Here is a 19,995-nt window from a genome sequence, read left to right on the forward strand (position 1 = left end):
AAGGAGAGCAACTGCGGACTGACAAGGTAGCACTGGACAGACAGGAACAGGACCGAATCATACAGAAACGGGGAATCAATCTTCCAAGGACCGGTGTGCACGGAGACATCACGAGACAAGCTGACAAGGATTGTTGCGCTGGCTGCGCTAATATAGTGCTCCCAATGAGCCCGCGACAGGTGACAGTGATCCTGGTGAGTGGGGGGGCGCGGCTGAATGACACTGGCGCGTGACAGTTACAGTATTGCATTTTATTTGTGGTCTCTTTCCACAGACTATACAAGTCGAATAACATCTTATTGTACATAATAATAATAATAATAATAATAATTAATAATAATAATAAAAACTTGCAATACAAAAACAACTTAAATAGGCAGAATGTCGATCACAGGTTAGTCTTGAGTCAATGTTTTGGACTCAACATGCATTCAATATATAAAAATAGACCTTTGGTTGAATGTATTTACATTTTTAATATAAATATAAGTTAAAAATGTATTTTTGAAATACAAAGATAAATACAGCCGGTTAATGTACATTGTGTACCATCCAATGTTTAAAAATATGTTTGGCATATTTAGCATTAAAATAGCAATAACTACATTAGAAATGCTACTTGACAATTACACATCTCTTGTGATTTTACACTCTTTTCATTTGTCAACCACTCTCGGTCAATTTTTAGTCAGATGGTAAAGGTGTAACTACTACGTGGTAACTACATAGACATAAATAATAAACAGGAGTCTAGCTCTGTCGGACATCCTGGAGAAGTTTATTTATCTCAGCCACCAACTCACTGGCATCCACAAGCTCCTGGTGGCTGTCAGTGCGTTTTCCGTGTCGGTGGCTCAGTACAGTCTCAAAATCGTCCTCTTCATAGTTTTCTGGAATTTCCTCCATAGCAGGAAGCCACTTGGATGATGGGCCAGAAAGGCCCACCGGTATTAGCACAGGAGCCTGAGAAGGTTGCATTATAGTGGGGCTGACTCTTGCTGTGAGCAAGGCGCTGCTGTGTGATTTGGGGTTGTTGCTATTCTGCAGGCTGTTTTTTAGTGCCTGTGAGTTATTGTGAATGTTGCTCTGACTGCTGAGCTTGGTGCTGGGTTTCAGAGTGGGGTAGCTGCCTCCCTGATGGTGACCAGATGGAATAATGCCACTTCCTGGATTCTGGAAATGAGTATTGGCAGCCCAGGCTGCCACATCCTGTTGGTGGACAGAGGGGTTGGCCTTGCTTGGAAGATGACTCCTCCTCCGATCTAAAGATCCAGTCATTGGTACGCCAATACCACTGAGGCTAGTCCCCTTCTGGTTCTCTTTCACTTGGATATATGAATCTAAACCCTGGGGAAGCAGGCGCTGGAGAACACTGCTCATTTCCGAAAGGAACGATGAAGTTCCACCAAGGTCTTCATCTCTGGTCTCATCCCCACCATCATCTTCAACTTCTTCTTCCCCAGTGCTCTCTCTGCGCGGATGTTTTCCAAATGTAGAGAAGTTTTGGTTTCGGCCAGATCCATTTTCGATGCACGGTTGAAGAGTCTTTTCCAGGGACTGGTCAGTGGATTGGCAGACTTTCTCTCCTGCAATGTAGAGATTGCTTTGGTAGTCAGAGGAGGATGATGCTGGGGACGCATGTGGGGGCATCCAGCACTGATCTGAATGTCCTAGTATGCGACATTCCTCAGTGCAGAGCCTCATAGCTGGGAGGGGGAAAAAAAAGTGGGAAATAATTGTAAGAAATCAGGAGACATAGCCTAAATATACATAGTACTGTATGTAATCAAAGTGCATGTATAATAATGTATGTTTTGACTTTTATTTCTTGAACTAAATCTTATCATATTTTTGTTAAAAGAAAAAAAAAAGAAAACCTCTAACGTGATTTTTCTAAAACTGAATTGTCAAAGCATAAAAGAAAAATAGCAATGTATCTAAAGCAGTGGTTAGGGTTAGGGTCGATCGAACCCTAGGGGTTCGGCAGAGCTGGTATGCTATTCCCCCCCCCCCCCCCCCCCCCCTGAATGTCGTGTAAATCCGCGATAATGCATATCTGAACTGGTCTTGCAAAGGCAACAGCAGAAGTCACACTGATTTGCTGGTATGTCATTACCCCCCCAAAAGAGGGGTTTGGTGAATGCGCATATGAAACTGATGGGGTTCGGTACTACTTCTGGAACGGATTGTGGTCTAAAAACGAGGCTTGACTGTATTATATTCACCTTGGTAGCCCACCAAGCAGAAATATATTTTTTAACAAACCTGTTGAAATTGAGTGATGAAATTAATGGTTTTGGGGTTGCTATACTGCCAAAATCCAGGAGTTTCCAGGGAGCTTTGCCCCCGAGCCCCTCCGAGGCATTGCCCCTGGCCCCCTGCGGCCCCCAATGGGGACCTGTAGGCCCTGTGGCCCCCAATAGTGGCCTGTGGCCCCTGCAGCCCCCATTGGGGGCCTGTGGGCCCTGGCCCACTGCGGCCCTCATACGGGGGGGCCTGCGGCCCCTGGGCCCCTGCTGCAAGTGGGGGGGAGCACAGCCCCCCCCAATGGGGGGCCTTTGGCTCCCCCAGTTTGGCATGCGGCCCCCAGACTCCGGCTACTTTTCAGTGTTTTTTTTATCATTTGCCGTTCTCATCCATGCAGACAGAATGCCATCGTTTTTTTTTTTTCAAACAGGGCAAAGTTTATCATTGGAAAATGGTTCATTTGAATCTTGCTTCATTCTTTAACAGCTAGGAAGTGAGAGTCCATCACAGGGAAAAGTAAGAGTTTTTTTTTTTGTAGGCATTAGTCATTAAATAAAAGGTCATTGCTGCAGTAATTTAAGTGAGTTTTAGTTTTATTTCTCTACATTTTCAGAGTTTCTGAAGGAGCCCATCATGGAGCCCCTTCTGGCAATCCATGGCCTGAGGAGCCTCAACTCTCATTCATATTCTGACGCGGAGAGTGGACGGTTGCCCACTCTGGAGACCTTTGACTTGATGCTCAAGGAAATAAATGGCAAACAGGATGCAAGAATGAATGACAGAATGATTAAGCTTGGAATTGGTTAGTCAAAAAATTGCTATGAATTAAATGTGTAATATCTACAAAACCGTCGCAGCACAAACACAATTTTTTGCGGCACAAACCAGCGCAAACGAAGCACGAACGAACAGTACCATTTTGGATCCATTTGGAAGTGAATCGGGGGAGGGGCTACGTGACGTCATCGCTATAGATTAAATGTGCAATATCTACGAAACCGTAGCAGCACAAATGAAAGTTTTTGCAGCACAAACGAACGGTACCATTTTGGGTCCTTTTGGAAGTAAATGGGGGGCTGAGTGACGTCATCGCTATAAATTAAATGTGCAATATCTATGAAACCGTAGCAGCACAAACAAAAAATTTTGCGGCACAAACGAAGCACAATCGGACGGTACCATTTTGGTTCAATTTGGAAGTAAATGGGGGGTTGAGAGACGTCATCGCTATAAATTAAATGTGTAATATCTACGAAACCGTAGCAGCACAAACGAAGCACAAACGAACGGTACCATTTTGGGTTCATTTGGAGCAGATGGGGGGCTGGGTGAACTCTGATTGACCAATAAAATAATCTTTCATAACTAAAAAAAAACGTTGCAGCACAAACGAAGATTTTTACGGCACAAACCAGCACAAACGAAACTGACTATTTTCCTTAAATTTCGGCCTGAGTCAGATAACAAAAGCAGGGATGTCATTCAAGCCTAAACCACACGCAAACTTGTCTTCTACTCTTCCTATCTCATTGTATATACCGTATTTGCCGGTGTATTGGTCGACCTTTTTCGATCCAAAATCGACCGAAAAAAATCGACCTCGACTTATACACCGAGTCATAAAATTTAACTTCGTATTCATCGCTTCAAATGTGATGGTAACCAAGGCCGTTTCTCATGCATCTCATTGTGCGTTGCACTTAGAAAATTTGAACCGGGCGGCGTGCGCGAGTGCGCGGCCCGCTGGAAGTCGAATGAGGCTCAGCGATCTCCTCCGCGGTGCTTATAAACAGCCGATCCGCTCGGCGGGGGCTATTTTCGGCCACTCGGCGCGTGCGCACGGCCTCCCGGATGTGCCGGGCGGCGTGCGCGAGTGCGCGGCCCGCTGGAAGTCGAATGAGGCTCAGCGATCTCCTCCGCGGTGCTTATAAACAGCCGATCCGCTCGGCGGGGGCTATTTTCGGCCACTCGGCGCGTGCGCACGGCCTCCCGGATGTGCCGGGCGGCGTGCGCGAGTGCGCGGCCCGCTGGAAGTCGAATGAGGCTCAGCGATCTCCTCCGCGGTGCTTATAAACAGCCGATCCGCTCGGCGGGGGCTATTTTCGGCCACTCGGCGCGTGCGCACGGCCTCCCGGATGTGCCGGGCGGCGTGCGCGAGTGCGCGGCCCGCTGGAAGTCGAATGAGGCTCCGCGATCTCCTCCGCGGTGCTTATAAACAGCCGATCCGCTCGGCGGGGGCTATTTTCGGCCACTTGGCGCGTGCGCACGGCCTCCCGGATGTGCCGGGCGGGTGCGCGAGCTCGCCGGCCGCTGGAAGTCGAATGAGGCTCCGCGATCTCCTCCGCGGTGCTTATAAAGTGCCGATCCGCTCGGCTTGGAGCTATTTCCGGCCTCCCGTTGGTGCCGGGTGGCGTGCGCGAGCTCGCCGGCCGCTGGAAGTCGAATGAGGCTCCGCGATCTCCTCCGCGGTGCTTATAAACAGCCGCATGCGCACGGCCTCCCGGAATTTGAACACATTTCGTCAATACATTTCGCATATTGAATTTTGAAGTTTAATATATATGGCGGCTCGGTGGTGCACTGGGTAGCACGTCCGCCTCACAGTTAGGAGGGTGCGGGTTCGATTCCACCTCCGGCCCTCCCTGTGTGGAGTTTGCATGTTCTCCCCGGGCCCGCGTGGGTTTTCTCCGGGCACTCCGGTTTCCTCCCACATTCCAAAAACATGCTTGGTAGGCCGATTGAAGACTCCAAATTGTCCCTAGGTGTGAGTGTGAGTGCGATTGGTTGTCTGTCTCTGTGTGCCCTGCGATTGGCTGGCAACCAGTTCAGGGTGTCCCCCGCCTACTGCCCGATGACGGCTGGGATAGGCTCCAGCACGCCCGCGACCCCCGTGGGGACTAAGCGGTTCAGAAAATGGATGGATGGATGAAGTTTAATATAATGCAACAATTGAGCTTGACTTATACAAAGGATATATCATAAAATCGTAAATTTCCTTCGAATTTTAAGGGGTCGACTTATACACCAAGTCGACCTGTACACCGGCAAATACGGTAGTCTTTGCATGAACGGCATCACATTACAAGCACAGCAGGAACAGATGGTATTCAGTTTTATTCATAGTTCTTTATTGATAATAATTTTGCATGTTATATTACTTTATTGCTAATTCATTTTCTGATTTTGCTTCCAAGTTACATTTAAAGTTGAATTTTCAAGGAGTTAAAGAATCTTTGTCATACCAACAACATATTTCGATATGATATAGCTCAAAATATTGTACACCCAAGGTCCCAGGTTAGCCCAGTAAGGCCCAGCAATTGTGAAAATGTAAATATAACTACAAAATAAAATAAAATAATAATAAAGAGATGAGGTGCATAAAGCTCAGCAAGTCCCTCACCTAGGAGTCTATCCAAAGGCGAGTCCCTGCCAGGCTCGTAGTCGCTGTCGCCTGCATCACTGTCCCCACGACCACTATCTTTGAGACTGAATTTATCCATCTCATTCAGGGCATATCTGAGTGGGAAAAAAAACATCTGTTACAATTGTCATGAAACAATGGCTAATTATTCTTATTATTAAAAACTCTTTGCTACTAAAAACGAGGGAAACACTTTGAGGTTATTTGTTGATATAAAGGTAATGTAACATTATGCAGCATAATGGTTAAAACCAATCAGAGGTTCCACTGGTAGCCCACATTCAATGGATTATGACAGTTGTGTTGTAGGGGTGGAACCTTCAAAACTGTTCGGCTCAACAGTTTAGATTCAGTTTGTCTGCGTGTGATTCATTCGCACAACTAATTTTTGTTTTCCTCCCTCATGAGCGCTACGCTATTTGGTGCCACAACTTGAGAGTTTAGGCAGGACATGACATCTACGCCACATCCCACAATGTGGCAGCCAATCATTTTGCAGCGGGACACATCTTGCCTCCAAAATCCTACTGCCTTTGAGGCTTCTCCTATTCAATAGACCTTTTGCAGATCTCCGGGTGGTGTGGTGCATTATGAGTAAAGGAATTTCTTCAACCACTAACTCTGAATGGGGATCAATTGAGACAGCCATGATTAGGACCATTTCAACAGCTGGAAAGTTGATTTTTCTAATTTCATCTATTTTAAATTGTCGTTTGGTACTGATTTGGATGTAAACAACATTTTACATCTGAAATTCTGAAATTAAAGTGCATCTCATTTGTTTCAAGGAAACACTTTTTAAAGTGTACAGACTATGGGACAATTCTGAACATTGCAGTTATCAGTTTGTATAGACTATACATGAAATTGGAGGAGAACAGGAATAATTGATAAAAACTAAGAATGATGGCTTTGACTTTTTTCTGTCCCTCATTTATTTGGCACTTGACAAGCACAACACTTGATAGTTTTCCCATCCCCCAACACTGTCACTCACTCAGAGGTGAAGAGGAGACTAAACCAGTTTCACGTAACCTGGGGATGACGTAATAGCTTTGTATCACCCATTTGACACAATTCAGAAAATGTGCTGGAATTTTAGGCCTATATTTATAATCTCATTAAGGGGTAGAGGGGGCACGTGACATAAAATAATGCTGCCTTGAGCAGCCCGTTCATGTTGCCCATGCCAAAAACCGCTACTGATTATGATGTTGTAATATTCCATCCATCCATCCATCTTCTTCCGCTTATCCGGGGTCGGGTTGCGGGGGCAGCAGCTTCAGGAGGGACTCCCAGACTTCCCTCCCCCCAGCCACTTCATCCCGGGGGATCCCAAGGCATTCCCAGGCCAGCTGAGAGACAGTCTCTCCAGCGCGTCCTGGGTCATCCCCGAGGTCTCCTACCGATGGGACATGCCTGGAACACCACCCCATGGAGGCGTCCAGGAGGCATCCTGATGAGATGCCCGAGTCACCTCATCTGGCTCCTCTCAACGTGGAGGAGTAGCGACTCTACTCCGAGTCTCTCCCGGATGACCGAGCTTCTCACCCTATCTCTAAGGGAGATCCTGCGGAGAAAACTCATTTCGGCCGCTTGTATTTTTTATTTTTATTTATTTTTATTTTTTTTAATATTGTAAAAAAAAAAGAAAACATGTAAAAATAAATAAAAAGTATGATTACTGAAATAATAATCTTGTCTCAGTTTAATGACAAATGTACTTAGTGTAAAATCTTGGATCGTATAGTTTTACAAAAAATTGGTATATTTGCAGGAGGCCATGAGCTATTCTTGTACTGCATGACTGGCAATAATTGGATACCAAGGTAGGTTGTACGTTTCCATTCTTTTTTTTTTTCATTCAACCACTATGTTTCTTGCTTTAGTGACGATCGTATTCATCTCAAATATGCAGAATGCCTCACTCTTTCTGTAGTACCACGGGCTTTGATTTTAATTTTTTATAAGTTGTGGTCTGTGTGGTGGTATTAAGGTGTGAATTGGGTCACTTAATTTGCCATTGAAGGTCAACGTAAAAAATGTACCACCCACCTTACATATACAAATTCAGTTCAATTTTATTAGCAATTCTAGCTGGGTTTGGGAAAAGGGCAGCTACATCCTGAACTGGTCACCAAGCGTTCATAGGACACATGAAGACAAAGCCCTCACACACACATTTACACCATTGTTGGTGGAATAAAAAAAAAGTAGGAATAGGATTTTTGTTCAAATATGCATACAGAATACAATTATTATTGTTGCATACGCTACAAAAATCGGTATATTCTACAATAATCAACACATAATAAACTAATAAGGTCACCACTGTAAAAGTGTACCCTCAAATTTCCATTCTAATTTAGTAGGTATTACCTGTAGCTCCTGATGTATTTGTTGCCTCTGAAACTTGGCCGTGGCTGGTAGTGGCCCTGATGGAGCATGGACAGAAGCTGTGAAACTTGCTACAATTCCAAGAGAACAAACAGGGGACAGACAAAACAGAAATAAACAAAAAACAAAAAAGGAAAAAATGAAGAGAGGGACAAATGAATGGAGTCAAACAAGCAAGACCACAAGACAATGTTAAATGAAGGTGTGGGATAATGGGTTGGGGGCATGACTTACTGAATGGAGGTAATGGAATGTGGGCAGCAAAAAGACATTTTTAACATGCACTTAAGACATAAAATGAGATATAAAATTTTGTTTGTGAACCAAATATTCTTGTGTCTCTTTTGATAAACGACAAATGGTGGAAACAAAGCTGCATTTTAGTATTACTTCATCAAGGAAAACTTTGCGCTACCAAATCAGAATATAAAACTCATGTCTTACCTCAACAGGAGGTGTTGTGTGGGTCAAATCCAAGGTGAAATTCTCTGGCATGTGGTTAGAGGAAATGGTGACAAGACTGTTAAGTGACTGGCGGATGTGATGGCTCTGCCTGCTACCTCGCGTGCCCCTCTCAGGCATGGGCGAGGCTGACGGGGAGTGTGGGTGGGACTGGACAGGAAGAATTCCATTCACATTTGGGACCAGGGTAATATCTGCCTTGTGTATGTGCCTTGTTGGCTTCTTCTGATAGTAGCTGTTTTCTGCCACACGACAATTGTAGTTGTGCTTTGGGTCTTTCTTTTCTTGGGTGCAACGAGTTATTGCAAACTTCACCAATACAATAAGCAGCAGAGCGCAAACTGCCACGAGAGATACGATGATGTGAGAGAGATCATGCGAGGTGTGGCTGGAGCCAGTGGGAAAGAGAGGGGGGTGGAGGTCCATATTTTCCTGCAGAGTAATTTTGAGGAGGGCCCCAGCGGTGAGTTGATTGGTACCTCTATCCTCTACTACAAGCCTGACCTCCATCACGTACCTTGCCACTTGTTCTAAGCTCGCATTGGTCCTGAGCTCACATCGCCCAGCATCCATCATAAACAGATCTTCTTCATTTCCACTGACAATGGAGCAACTCACCTCTCCATTGGCACCAGAATCGCTGTCTGTGACTTTAAGCGCTGTGATCAACTCACCAGGAGATGCATACTTCCACACTGAAAGTTCAGCAGTGTGATTCTGGAGGGAGGGTGCGTGGATGATGGGTGGATTGTCATTTTCATCCAAAACTGTAAGAAGGACGGTGGTATTGGCTGAAAGTGAAGGATTTCCACCATCACTTGCCTGGATGGTGAAAGTAATATGACTGACATCTTCATGGTCAAAGGTCCTCAGGGCGTAAATGGCACCATTTGATGGATCAATGGTTACATATGTAGAAATTGAGCTTCCCTGCACCTGAGCATCAATTATGGCATATGTAACCTGGCCATTGGTGCCTAGATCTGCATCCGAGGCCACCACTGTCATCAGGTATGCTCCGGGAGAGTTGTTCTCAGATTCGAAGACCTCATAGCGATACTTCTCAAAACGAGGAGGATTGTCATTTTCATCCAGCACCTGAACAGTAAAATGTTTGATCGTGGAGAGGCTTGGGGAGCCTCGGTCCTCCGCTATGACTGTGAGGCTATACTTGGACCTTTTTTCTCTGTCTAATGAAATATTGGTAAGGATCATGTAGTTCTTTTCATATGTTTTCTGGAGTCTGAAGTGACCTTGGCCATGAAGCCTGCACACCACTTCACCATTCAGCCCTGTGTCACTGTCATCAATACGCACCAAAGCAATGAAGGTGTCAACAGGTGCACCCTCTGAAATGTAAGCCACCTCCTCTTTGCCTGGAGTCATCAAGTTAATGTTTATCTCTGGTTTATGATCATTTACATCCACCACTTTCACAACAATTTTGCAAAGCCCCGGAATGGAGTTTGGGCCCAAATCCTGAGCCTGAACATCAAGCTCATAGGACGAAGTCGATTCGTAGTCCACCTTTTTAATAAGTGTAATGTGTCCGTTCTCTGGATTTATATTAAACATTTCTAAGATTTTTGGTGAGATGTGACTGCTGAAAGAGTACACAATTTTTCCATTAGTACCCTCGTCTGGATCTGTAGCATTTAAATCAATAAGAAGAGTCCCAAGAGGATCATTTTCCAGCAAATTAATAACATATGCCGACTCTTCGAATGCTGGACTGTTGTCATTAGAATCAGCGATGCTAATTTTCAGCAATGTGGAACCAGATTTAGGGGGTACACCATTATCGGAAGCAGTGAGCTGCAACTGGTAGCTGGACTGCACTTCCCTGTCCAAATCTCGCATCATCACCAGCTCGGCGTACTTAGCCCCATCTGTCCTGGTCTTGATGTCTATTTTAAAAAAGTTGTTGGGACTGAGGAAGTAGGTGTGCAGCGAATTATCCCCAACGTCTGCATCCAAGGCGCCGTCCAGCGGGATCCGCGTCCCCACAGACGCGCTTTCGGAGATCTCAATGGGGACGATGGCACGGGAGAAATGCGGGGAATTATCGTTTATGTCCAACACTTGCACTGCCACTTGGAATAGCTGCAGATATTCCGTCGGCAGTGTAACCACGTCAAATTCAATTGAACAGTTCAGATTTTTCTCACATAGCTTCTCACGGTCGATTTTGGAGCCAATGCTGATCTCTCCGTCTGCCTCTCGCACAGACAGGAACGCCGTGCTCCCCCGCTGCAGGGCACAGAAGCGAAAGGACACGGAGCTTGGTCGTTTGGATAAAACTTCAGCAACATCATCCTTTAGGCGCGCGATCACAGTCCCCACTCGTTGTTCTTCATAAATTTGATATTTTAAAGTCTTGCAGCTGACCGAGTTCAAAACCGCGATCAAAATAAATACTTTGAGTTGAGCAGAAGGGAGCATATTACCTTTGGCACCCATTTTACTGCGTCAGTGACTCCACAGAGGCGGGTGAACAACGAAGAAAATAAATCCCCTTCCTAATTTAAAATTGGAACATGTTTAAAATCTCCGTCCGTCGTTCACCATCCACTAAAAGTCCGCCGTTGAAAAATTAGTGTTTTAAAATGCGACAGTTCTTGCGTATGCGTATCCTCATGCACTCTTCGCCAGTGGCTTGAGTGGGAGTGAATTGGACAAAAAGAAGCAGAATGAAAGAGGGCGAGTCCGTGCGTGTGGGCGATCGCGTACGCGAGCGAGCCTTCATCCCCCCCAACAAAAACTTATACAAAGAGAGCACAGGATTCTCCTACTCACATACACACACCTCAGAATTAAAAGTGTGCCACAACAATGGGTTGGAGGAAGAATTACGTATTCCGTGCGCAGCCACGTATCAGACAAACCTGCGCACGTTTACATTGTTGGTTTAGTTATTCACGACGTGTGCCAATTTAGCTCCCCCTTTCTTTGTGTGCCTCCTCCAGAATCAGCCTGCTATATCTATTATGCGTTCTTCTAAAAACACATGGGGGGTCACGTGGATATGTCACTCAGTGTATGTTATAACAAAGTATTAAACGATTCTGCTATATTTAAAGATAATCCACAACCGTTTTTAAGCCTGGATATGACGGTGCCACTAATGGTGTCTTGTAAGGTGGCTGTTGTGGGTTAAAACTGAAGAACAAGGAAAGGATTCGAGACTACTTGAACCACCCAAATACTTTCATGGATCACATTTTGCAGATACTGCTGTGCAATTCTAGAATCGTTTCACCAATGTCATTAACATTGCAAGTTTTATTTTCACTGAATGCCGTTATGCATTATTCACAGAAATAATGTGCCTCTGTTCAACATTTAGGTGACTAACAACAACACTCAGGACATGTGAAGAACGAAAGATATTCTCAAACACCCCCTGATCTTAAACTGATCTTAAACTCCCAAGAGGGCAAGGGAAAACTCAAAACTCCAGCTAGGGGAAATGAGAAACCTTGAGAAGAGACCACAGATGGGAGGGTCCCTCTTCTAGGATGACCAAGCTGCAATAGATGCAGAGAGGACACATAGTACAAACAGTGTAGACAAAAAAGGTGTGGAAAGGTGTGGATGTTATTGCACAGTAATGACTCTGAGACTCTAAGAGTGGTGTGAGTTTATCAGAGCGACAGCCTGGGGAAGAAGCTGTCTCTGTGTCTGCTGGTTTTAGTGTACAGAGCTCTATAACGGCGTCCGGAGGGGAGTAGTTCAAACAGGCTGCAACCTGGGTGCGAAGGGTCTGTTGAGATGTTACTTGCACGTTTCCTGGTCCTGGACAGGTACAAGTCTTGGATAGATGGGAGGTTGATTCCAATTATCTTTTCTGCAGTCCTTATTGTCCGTTGCAGTCTGTGCTTGTCTTGTTTGGAGGCCGATCCAAACCAGACAGTGATGGAGGTGCAGAGGACAGACTGGATGATGGCATGTAGAAGGTCTTCAGCAGCTCCCGCGGCAGGTTGAACTTCTTGAGCTGTCTCAGGAAGTACAGCCTCTGCTGGGCCTTCTTCCGGACAGAGTCTATGTGGCCGGTCCATTTCAGGTCCCGAGAGATTGTGGTTCCCAGGAACTTGAAGGTGTCTGATGAGAGAATAGTATTACTGCGGATAGTGAGGGGTGAAAGTGGTGAAGGGCCTCGCCTGAAGTCAACTGTCATCTCCACGGTCTTGAGCGGGTTCAGGTCCAGGTGGTTTTGGCTGCACCAGTGGACCAGCCGCTCCACCTCCTGTCTGTACGCAGTCTCATCACCGTTATGGATCAATCCGATGAGAGTGGTGTCGTCTGCATACTTCAGGAGCTTCACGGAAGAGTCACTTGCGGAGAAATCGTTGGTGTAGAGGGAGAAGAGCAGTGGGGAGAGGAGGCATCCCTGAGGGGCTTCAGTGTTGGTGGTCAGGGTGTCAGATGTGATGCTCCCCAGCCTCACACGCTGTCTCCTGTTGGTCAGGAAGCTGGTGATCCACTGACAGGTGGAGGCAGGCACCGCGAGCTGGATGAGCTTCTGTTGGATGATGTCAGGAGCGATGGTGTTGAACGCCGAGCTGAAGTCCACAAACAGGATCCTGGCGTACTTTCCTGGGGTGTCCAGGTGTTGCAGGATGTAGGCAAACTGGAGGGGGTCCAGCAGAGGGCCCGTGACATCCTTCAGGTGGTTCAGTACTAACCTCTCGAAAGATTTCATGACCACAGATGTCAGTGCAACAGGTCTATAGTCATTCAGACCTGTGATGGCGGGCTTCTTGGCCACTGGAACGATGGTGGAGCTCTTGAAGCACGAGGGCACCTCACACAGCTCCAGGGAACGGTTGAAGATCCGTGCAAAGGTGGGCGCCAGCTGCTCAGCGCAGACTTTCAAGCAGGAAGGTGACACGCCGTCTGGGCCCGGTGCCTTCCTGATCTTTTGTCTCCGGAACACCTGGCGCACTTCCTCCTCGCGAATCTGGAGTGCGGGCGCGGCCTCTGCAAGAGAGAGAGTCGGTGGCCACGGTGATGGAGGTGTGGACAGAGCAGTTGTGGGGGGAGGTGAGTATGTGGATTGTGTGGATTGTGCTGCAGGAGGTCCCGTTGTGTGGGAGGACCGATCAAACCTGCAGTAGAACCTGTTTAGCTGGTCAGCGAGCCTTGGGCTCTCCACAGGAAGGGGGGTTCGTTTCTTGAAGCCCGTGATGCTCTGCAGGCCTTTCCACACTGTTGAGGGATCAGGATTGGCAGAGAGGTGTCTCTCCAGGCTCTCCCCGTAACACCTCCTGGCTTTCCTGACCTCTCGGTTCAGTGTGTTTCTGGTCTGCTTGAACAGGTCCCGGTCGCCGCTCCTGTAGGCCTCCTCCTTGACTGTGCGCAGCCTCCTAAGGTTCGGTGTAAACCAAGGTTTGTCGTTGTTGTACGTGCAGAAGGTCTTAGTCTGCACACGCAGATCCTCACAAAAACTGATGTATGATGTGACAGTGTCAGTGAGTTCATGCAAGTCTGAATTTGCAGCTTCAAAAACACTCCAATCGGTGCAGTCAAAGCAGGCTTGGAGATCCTGCCTTGACTCCACTGTCCACTTCCTGACAGTCCTCACCACAGGCTTAGAAGTTTTTAGTTTCTGTCTGTAGGCAGGGATCAGATGAACTAGACAGTGGTCCGAGAGTCCTAAAGCTGCACGAGCCACAGAGTGGTATGCATCCTTAATTACGGTGTAGCAGTGGTCCAGTGTCTGTGCCCCTCTGGTGGGACACGTTATGTGCTGTCTGTATCTGGGGAGTTCGTGTGCGAGGTTTGCCCTGTTAAGATCACCCAGAACAATGATTAGTGAATTTTGTAGAAGTTTCTCCATGTCTGTCACCTGGTCAGCCAGCATCTGCGTGGCTTCACTCGCACGTTCGTGTGGTGGGATGTAAACAGCCGCCATGACGATCGAGGAGAACTCCCGTGGTGAATAGAACGGCCGGCAGTTTATGAAAAGTGTTTCTAGGAGAGGGCTGCAAAACTCTTTCAACACCATGACATCGGTACACCAACATTCATTAATGTAGAAACAGAGACCACCTCCCTTTGATTTTCCGGAGAGCTCCGCGCTGCGATCTGCACGCGTTAGCCGAAACCCAGCTAACTCCATGGCGTGGTGGGGGGTTCGTTCGCTAAGCCACATCTCAACAAAACACAGCGCGGCGGATCTGCTGAAGTCCGTGTTCCTTGAAGTGAGGAGCAGCAGTTCGTCCATCTTGTTCGCCAGGGAGCGGACATTCGCCAGATGAATTGACGGTAGGGCAGAACGGAACCCTCTCTGCCTCAGCTTTACGAGGGCTCCCGCTCGTTTTCCGCGTCGCCGCCGTCGCGCTAGCTTGTATAGCACCGCCGCTCCGGCTAAAATCTCCGACAAACAGTCTAAATCAGAGAGAACAGGAGAGAAAATACCAGAAGAAGACTGACCGATGTTTAACAGTGCTTCTCTAGTAAAAGTGATCCGGGATGGACAGCAGAAGACACAGAAAACACACAAAATAAGACAAAGAAACAGAGAGCGACTCACCGTGGCAGCCATCCGCAGCGCCATCAGATGACGTAGTTTGATTATATGTTCATCTTACACACGAGCATTCTGCCTCTGTCGGAAGAACTTTGACTTTAAATTCTCATTCCACATTGGTACCTTACAGTGAGGACAGTAATGTGTTAAATGGCAAACAATCAGATTCACTAGCAAACTTGGATCCGTATTTAAACCAAACAGAATTAAACATCCACAGAGAACAGGTTTTTGAAACATATATTGTTAGAGATTCGCTCACTCCAACTTATTTTGCAAGAACCACACGGGAGACAAGTAAGTCTTTTTAGACACCTGCAGGTGGAGAGTCCATTCGTCGCTGTGCGTGCAGCGATGTTCGAATGGAGGTCTAAACTCTCCCAACTGCAAGGACATATTTATTAAGAGAAACAGAGTGGGGGGAAGAGCAGGCTGAATAGGAAGCCCTTGTGCTCTAGTCAAAACATATCAGGGGATGTTTTACGACCTTGTGGAGGATGGGACAAGGTAGGTTATTTATTACCGGTTGCATTCCAACATAATCATAAAATAAGGATAATCTGAAAAACCCTAACATATATACATTTCTGCAAAAATAAATAAAGCAAAACATTTAAATCTAATTTGTTACCATATCTGCGTTTACAATGTTCCTTTGACAAAATAGAGATGCCATTAAATATATTGTGGCGGTCACGGTATTGTTGCTAAGTTACCCACACAGCTGACCCCAGGTGTGCTTTCTTCACAATCCCCCTCTTGTGGTCATACATTCTGGAGGCCGACATCCTCCAACCAAATTACCATCCTGCAAACTCAGTTGTGTTCAGACAGCAACTGGCCATATAGAGCAAGCCATCTGGTCCGAGCTTCAGACAGCCCAAAAATCATAATTACCATGCATTCAGCAAATCATGAAGGCTCTCTCGAGAGACCAAAGAAAGAAAAAAAAAAATCACATGTCTGATAAAATCTGCTCTAATCCAGTGATGTAATGGAATTTTGTAAATACAATATGCTCCTGTCAAATCTTAGGTACCACATATTCTGATCAGGGTTGTCCGTCCATCACAGACAGCAGTAACAGTAACAGACAGCAATCATTAAAGCATTCTGTGTCTTATAATGTCACTTCTGATTTGTTTGTTTTTTTTGCTATATATTAGTCAGTGATTAAAATCAGAGAAGAGTGTTATAGTATCCAATCAATGTAACAATCATATTGGGAGAGACTCAATTTCCCAAATCATGCTTTCGAAATCAGTGGTGGTGTTCTGTTTTCACCTTGTTGCCCGCAGTTTCCGATTGTGGCAAAGTTTCAACCTACCTTATTAAAAGTTAAGGGGGTTTAAATATAGACTCTGAAAACAACCGTATACGGTAATTTTAAGGGTTTGGTGTATCGCCAAAAACACGTTGCTAGCCATGACATCTGCCAGCCAGAGGCTCTGGATGTTTATGAGACTGTATTTGTTTAGAGAGTAAACTAGTCACAAGAGCAGCGGGGAAGTTACACTTCTCCCTTTCCCAATATAGTCCATGTGGGAAATTGCCCACTCTGTCTCTATGCTGTACCAAAAAAAAACCAACAACAATAGAATACACATACATCCCATTTCCTTACTAGCTGTCCATGACCTACTTCTGGGTTTCGACCCACCCGTTGAGAACCACTGCCCTAGAGACTCCATTTTAATTTGATAAAGTAAGCTTCTTTTAGTGTTATTCCCATCTGTTAAGACGTAGCTGTTCTCATTGCCCTCCGCTGAGTAAATCATTTAGAGTCAGCGTCACTTAGTGGATGTGTCCCTGTGATGGATTTTATCTGCATTTCAAATTTCTCTTTTTGCCTTGTGGGGGCGGGCTCTCTGAATTGCCATCTGCCTCTGAACAAACACATGGACACTGGCTATGGTAACTGGAACATGAATGTTGGAATGTTTAACAAATCTAAATGTATTGTCATTTAGCATTTCTTAATGTTTTTTTATTTTTTTAAATCCAATTTTGGAAAAAAATGCTTTTGAAAACACTGCTTGTATTGACAAGTCATCATTTGATTAGGACTTAAAATATTTCAAATAAATTGAACAAAAACAATTTTCACTAAATAGATTAATTCAAGCATATATACTTGTATGTAATAATGCAGTGTTTATTACGAATGTCAAATTTAACGTGTTGAGCAGACTTGTTAGTTTTGTGTTGCCTTGTATCGAAATTGTGGAGAAGACAAGGTGGGTGATGGGGATGTTATGCCCTTAGGGATCATGAAAATACAAAGAGGAGCTCCAGGGGATTTGTGGGGGTGCTGCATGAAGGGCTCAACAACTTTGTCATTGAAATGAAGCAGGAGATCTTGATGACAAAGGACGCATAGCAGGTGGAGAGGCGGCACGGAGACCCCTCAAACACCCACCCTTGGAGAAGCTGTCCAGACGTGGGTGACATGAATGGAGTCTGGAACTCATACTGGAATTTGCAAACAGTGTGGTAACTGTAAAATTTGAGAAAAGCATGGAAGGAGTAGGAAAAGTATTGTTTTCACTGATACTGTAAGTCAGATATTTTGCACATCTTTATTGCTTCAGTAGGCAGGGGCTGAGCAAGTACGCTGTGTGGATTGTAAAGGCCCGTGAGCGTCTGGCACTGTCTAATTGCCATTCTGTTATCTCGTGTGAGAAGAGAAGGAATGTAAGGTGCTCAATAGGGCATGGTAAGTGAAATAAGTCCCAAATGCAAGTCCAACTTATATTTATTTACACATGGTTTGTTGAAACACTAGTTCAGAATCAAGGTTGAGCAATTAAAACTCTTCATTAAAGATAATTTCTATATTCCTCAAGTACATTTTACATTACGTCTACATGAAGAAAATAAATCTATAAATAAATAAATTGATTGGAATCAAACTGTTAAAATGCATGTAAACACCAACATCTCCACCATGTCCCACATTTTCAAAACTGGATTAACATCCAAGACGATTTACAAGGGGGATGGGACACAGGTGGAGACAATGACCTTAACAGGAGACACAGTGATTTGAAGTATAGCTCTTGAAACATACATCCATTTCTGTACTGCTTATCGCTTGTCGCAGGCGAGCTGGAACCTATCCCAGCAGTCATCGGGCAGGGCAAACAGAGATGAACAACCATTCGCACTCACACACACCTACGGGCAATTTGGCCTACCACACGTTTTTGGAATGTGTGAGGAAACCGGACTTCCCAGAGGAAACCCACACAGACACAGCAACACCCCCCTTGGGAGAGCCAGAGCCAGAATTGAACTGTGAGACGGACGTGCTACACCAGTGCACCACCGTGCCCTTCTAGTATTAGAAGCAAATACTAAAGCAAACAGGATAATGGAAAGGACTAAAAACTGAGAAGTAACATCAGCGATGAAACAACTTGCATCAAATGGACAGTAGAACCCATTTTCTGCCCATGCTTCAGCCTCCGTGGCTCAACATTTAGTTCATTAAGAGAAGAGCCAGGTGGGATGCATGTTTAGACTGATGTATCAACTTAAATGACCTGGTATTTTAAACTACTATATACTTTAGTTGTCAACTGTGATATGATGATAAATCACATGTGTATCACAGTATCAAACAGTATTAGTGTTTTAACACCAAAATTGTATTCTTCTTGTTACTGAAAAAATCATTATTATTATGAAATAATATCATAGCGCTGATAATAAACACAATTTTTCTTCAAATGTCTCACATTACAAAAGTACTACCGTAATTTTCGGACTATAAGTCGCTCCGGAGTATAAGTCGCACCAGCCATAAATTGCTCCAAAAAGTGAAAAAAACCATATATAAGTCGCTCCGGAGTATAAGTCGCATTTTGGGGGGCAATTTATTCGACAAAATCCCACACCAAGAACAGTCATGAACGAGCAACAAAAGGCTAAACGATAGCAAAAACAGGCCAAACGATAGGTATGCTAACGTGACAAACACAAACAAAGAGCTGAGAACGGGCCTGACGTAACATATAGAGTTATTAAAGTCAACTATTACATACATAACATGTTTATAAAACCATCTGTGTCACTCCAATTCATTAAATCCATCGATCGTTCGATACGATAGCAACAACAGGCTAAACGATAGGTATGCTAACGTGACAAACACAAACGAAGAGCTGAGAATGGGCCTGACGTAACATATAGAGTTATTAAGGAGAACTATTACATAAATAACACGTTTATAAAACCATCGGTGTCACTCCAATTCATTAAATCCATCGATCGTTCTTTGTCAACAATGGATGTGCGCGGCTGACGGCGCTTGCACTTCAAAATATTCCACAGGCCCTTATGACGATATATAAATTATATTTCAATTAACTATTATATAAGCAATATTATCAAACCATCTGTGCACTTTAAATCATTAAATCCATCAATCAAATTCCTCGTCCTTTGTCAACAACGCCGCGCGTGCGTCCTGACGTCAGCCTCGTCGTTATTCCACAGATCTACTATATAACTATATTGTAGCGTTAACAAAGTACAAGGAAAGACGTGGGTTTGGTAAACGGCTCTTTATTTAACAAAACAAACTTCCAAGCGTGTGGCGGCGTGGACTTCTAGCCACCGATGTGGAAGAGAGCTCCATACAATGGGACCGGGCGTGCGTACAAGCCATGTCCGAGCCCCATGCACCGTCCGCGGACAGCCACCCAGCCGAGCGCCGGTCCCCGACTTTGATCCACGGAGGTGAACGAGAGCTCAGTAGAGTAGGACCGAGCGTCCGTAAAAGCCATAATAGTTTTTCAAACCTTCTATGTCAAGTTCAAGTTCAAGTTCAAGTTTACTTTATTGTCAAAAATCCTATGTAACAGGGTTACCACAGAAGTTTGAAATTGCGTTTGACCAGTCTCCAATGTGCAGTTTAACTAAAAACATT

The 19,995-nt window shown here is 45.2% G+C and overlaps 1 protein-coding gene across 2 annotated transcripts; it reads right to left on the bottom strand.

Moving 5' to 3' along the window:
• Positions 1 to 236: 236 nt before the first annotated feature.
• Positions 237 to 10,990, bottom strand: pcdh18b (protocadherin 18b). Of its 2 annotated transcripts, none has more exons than XM_049739880.1 (4): positions 8,513 to 10,990; positions 8,051 to 8,106; positions 5,651 to 5,766; positions 237 to 1,706 (listed from the first exon to the last, which is right to left on the bottom strand). In XM_049739880.1, exons 1-4 carry the CDS (start codon positions 10,988 to 10,990, stop codon positions 751 to 753), a joined length of 3,606 nt encoding a protein of 1,201 aa, XP_049595837.1. In that variant the 3' UTR covers positions 237 to 750. The 2 variants fall into 2 exon arrangements, with proteins under 2 accessions (XP_049595837.1, XP_049595827.1); XM_049739870.1 differs by having other exon boundaries at positions 8,051 to 8,139.
• Positions 10,991 to 19,995: the final 9,005 nt, after the last annotated feature.

This window comes from Syngnathus scovelli, chromosome 1 (genome assembly GCF_024217435.2).
Source record: "Syngnathus scovelli strain Florida chromosome 1, RoL_Ssco_1.2, whole genome shotgun sequence".
NCBI lineage: Eukaryota > Metazoa > Chordata > Actinopteri > Syngnathiformes > Syngnathidae > Syngnathus > Syngnathus scovelli.

Bases quoted from the DNA above. Each gene is read 5' to 3' on its own strand.
- pcdh18b (XM_049739870.1), bottom strand. From the start codon at position 10,990: ATGGGTGCCAAAGGTAATATGCTCCCTTCTGCTCAACTCAAAGTATTT. The intron at 5,767-8,050 runs GTAATACCTACT...TTTCCCACTCAG, and splicing joins AAATACATCAGGAGCTACAG to ATATGCCCTGAATGAGATGG. The intron at 1,707-5,650 runs GTGAGGGACTTG...TCCCCCTCCCAG, and splicing joins GCCTTTGGATAGACTCCTAG to CTATGAGGCTCTGCACTGAG.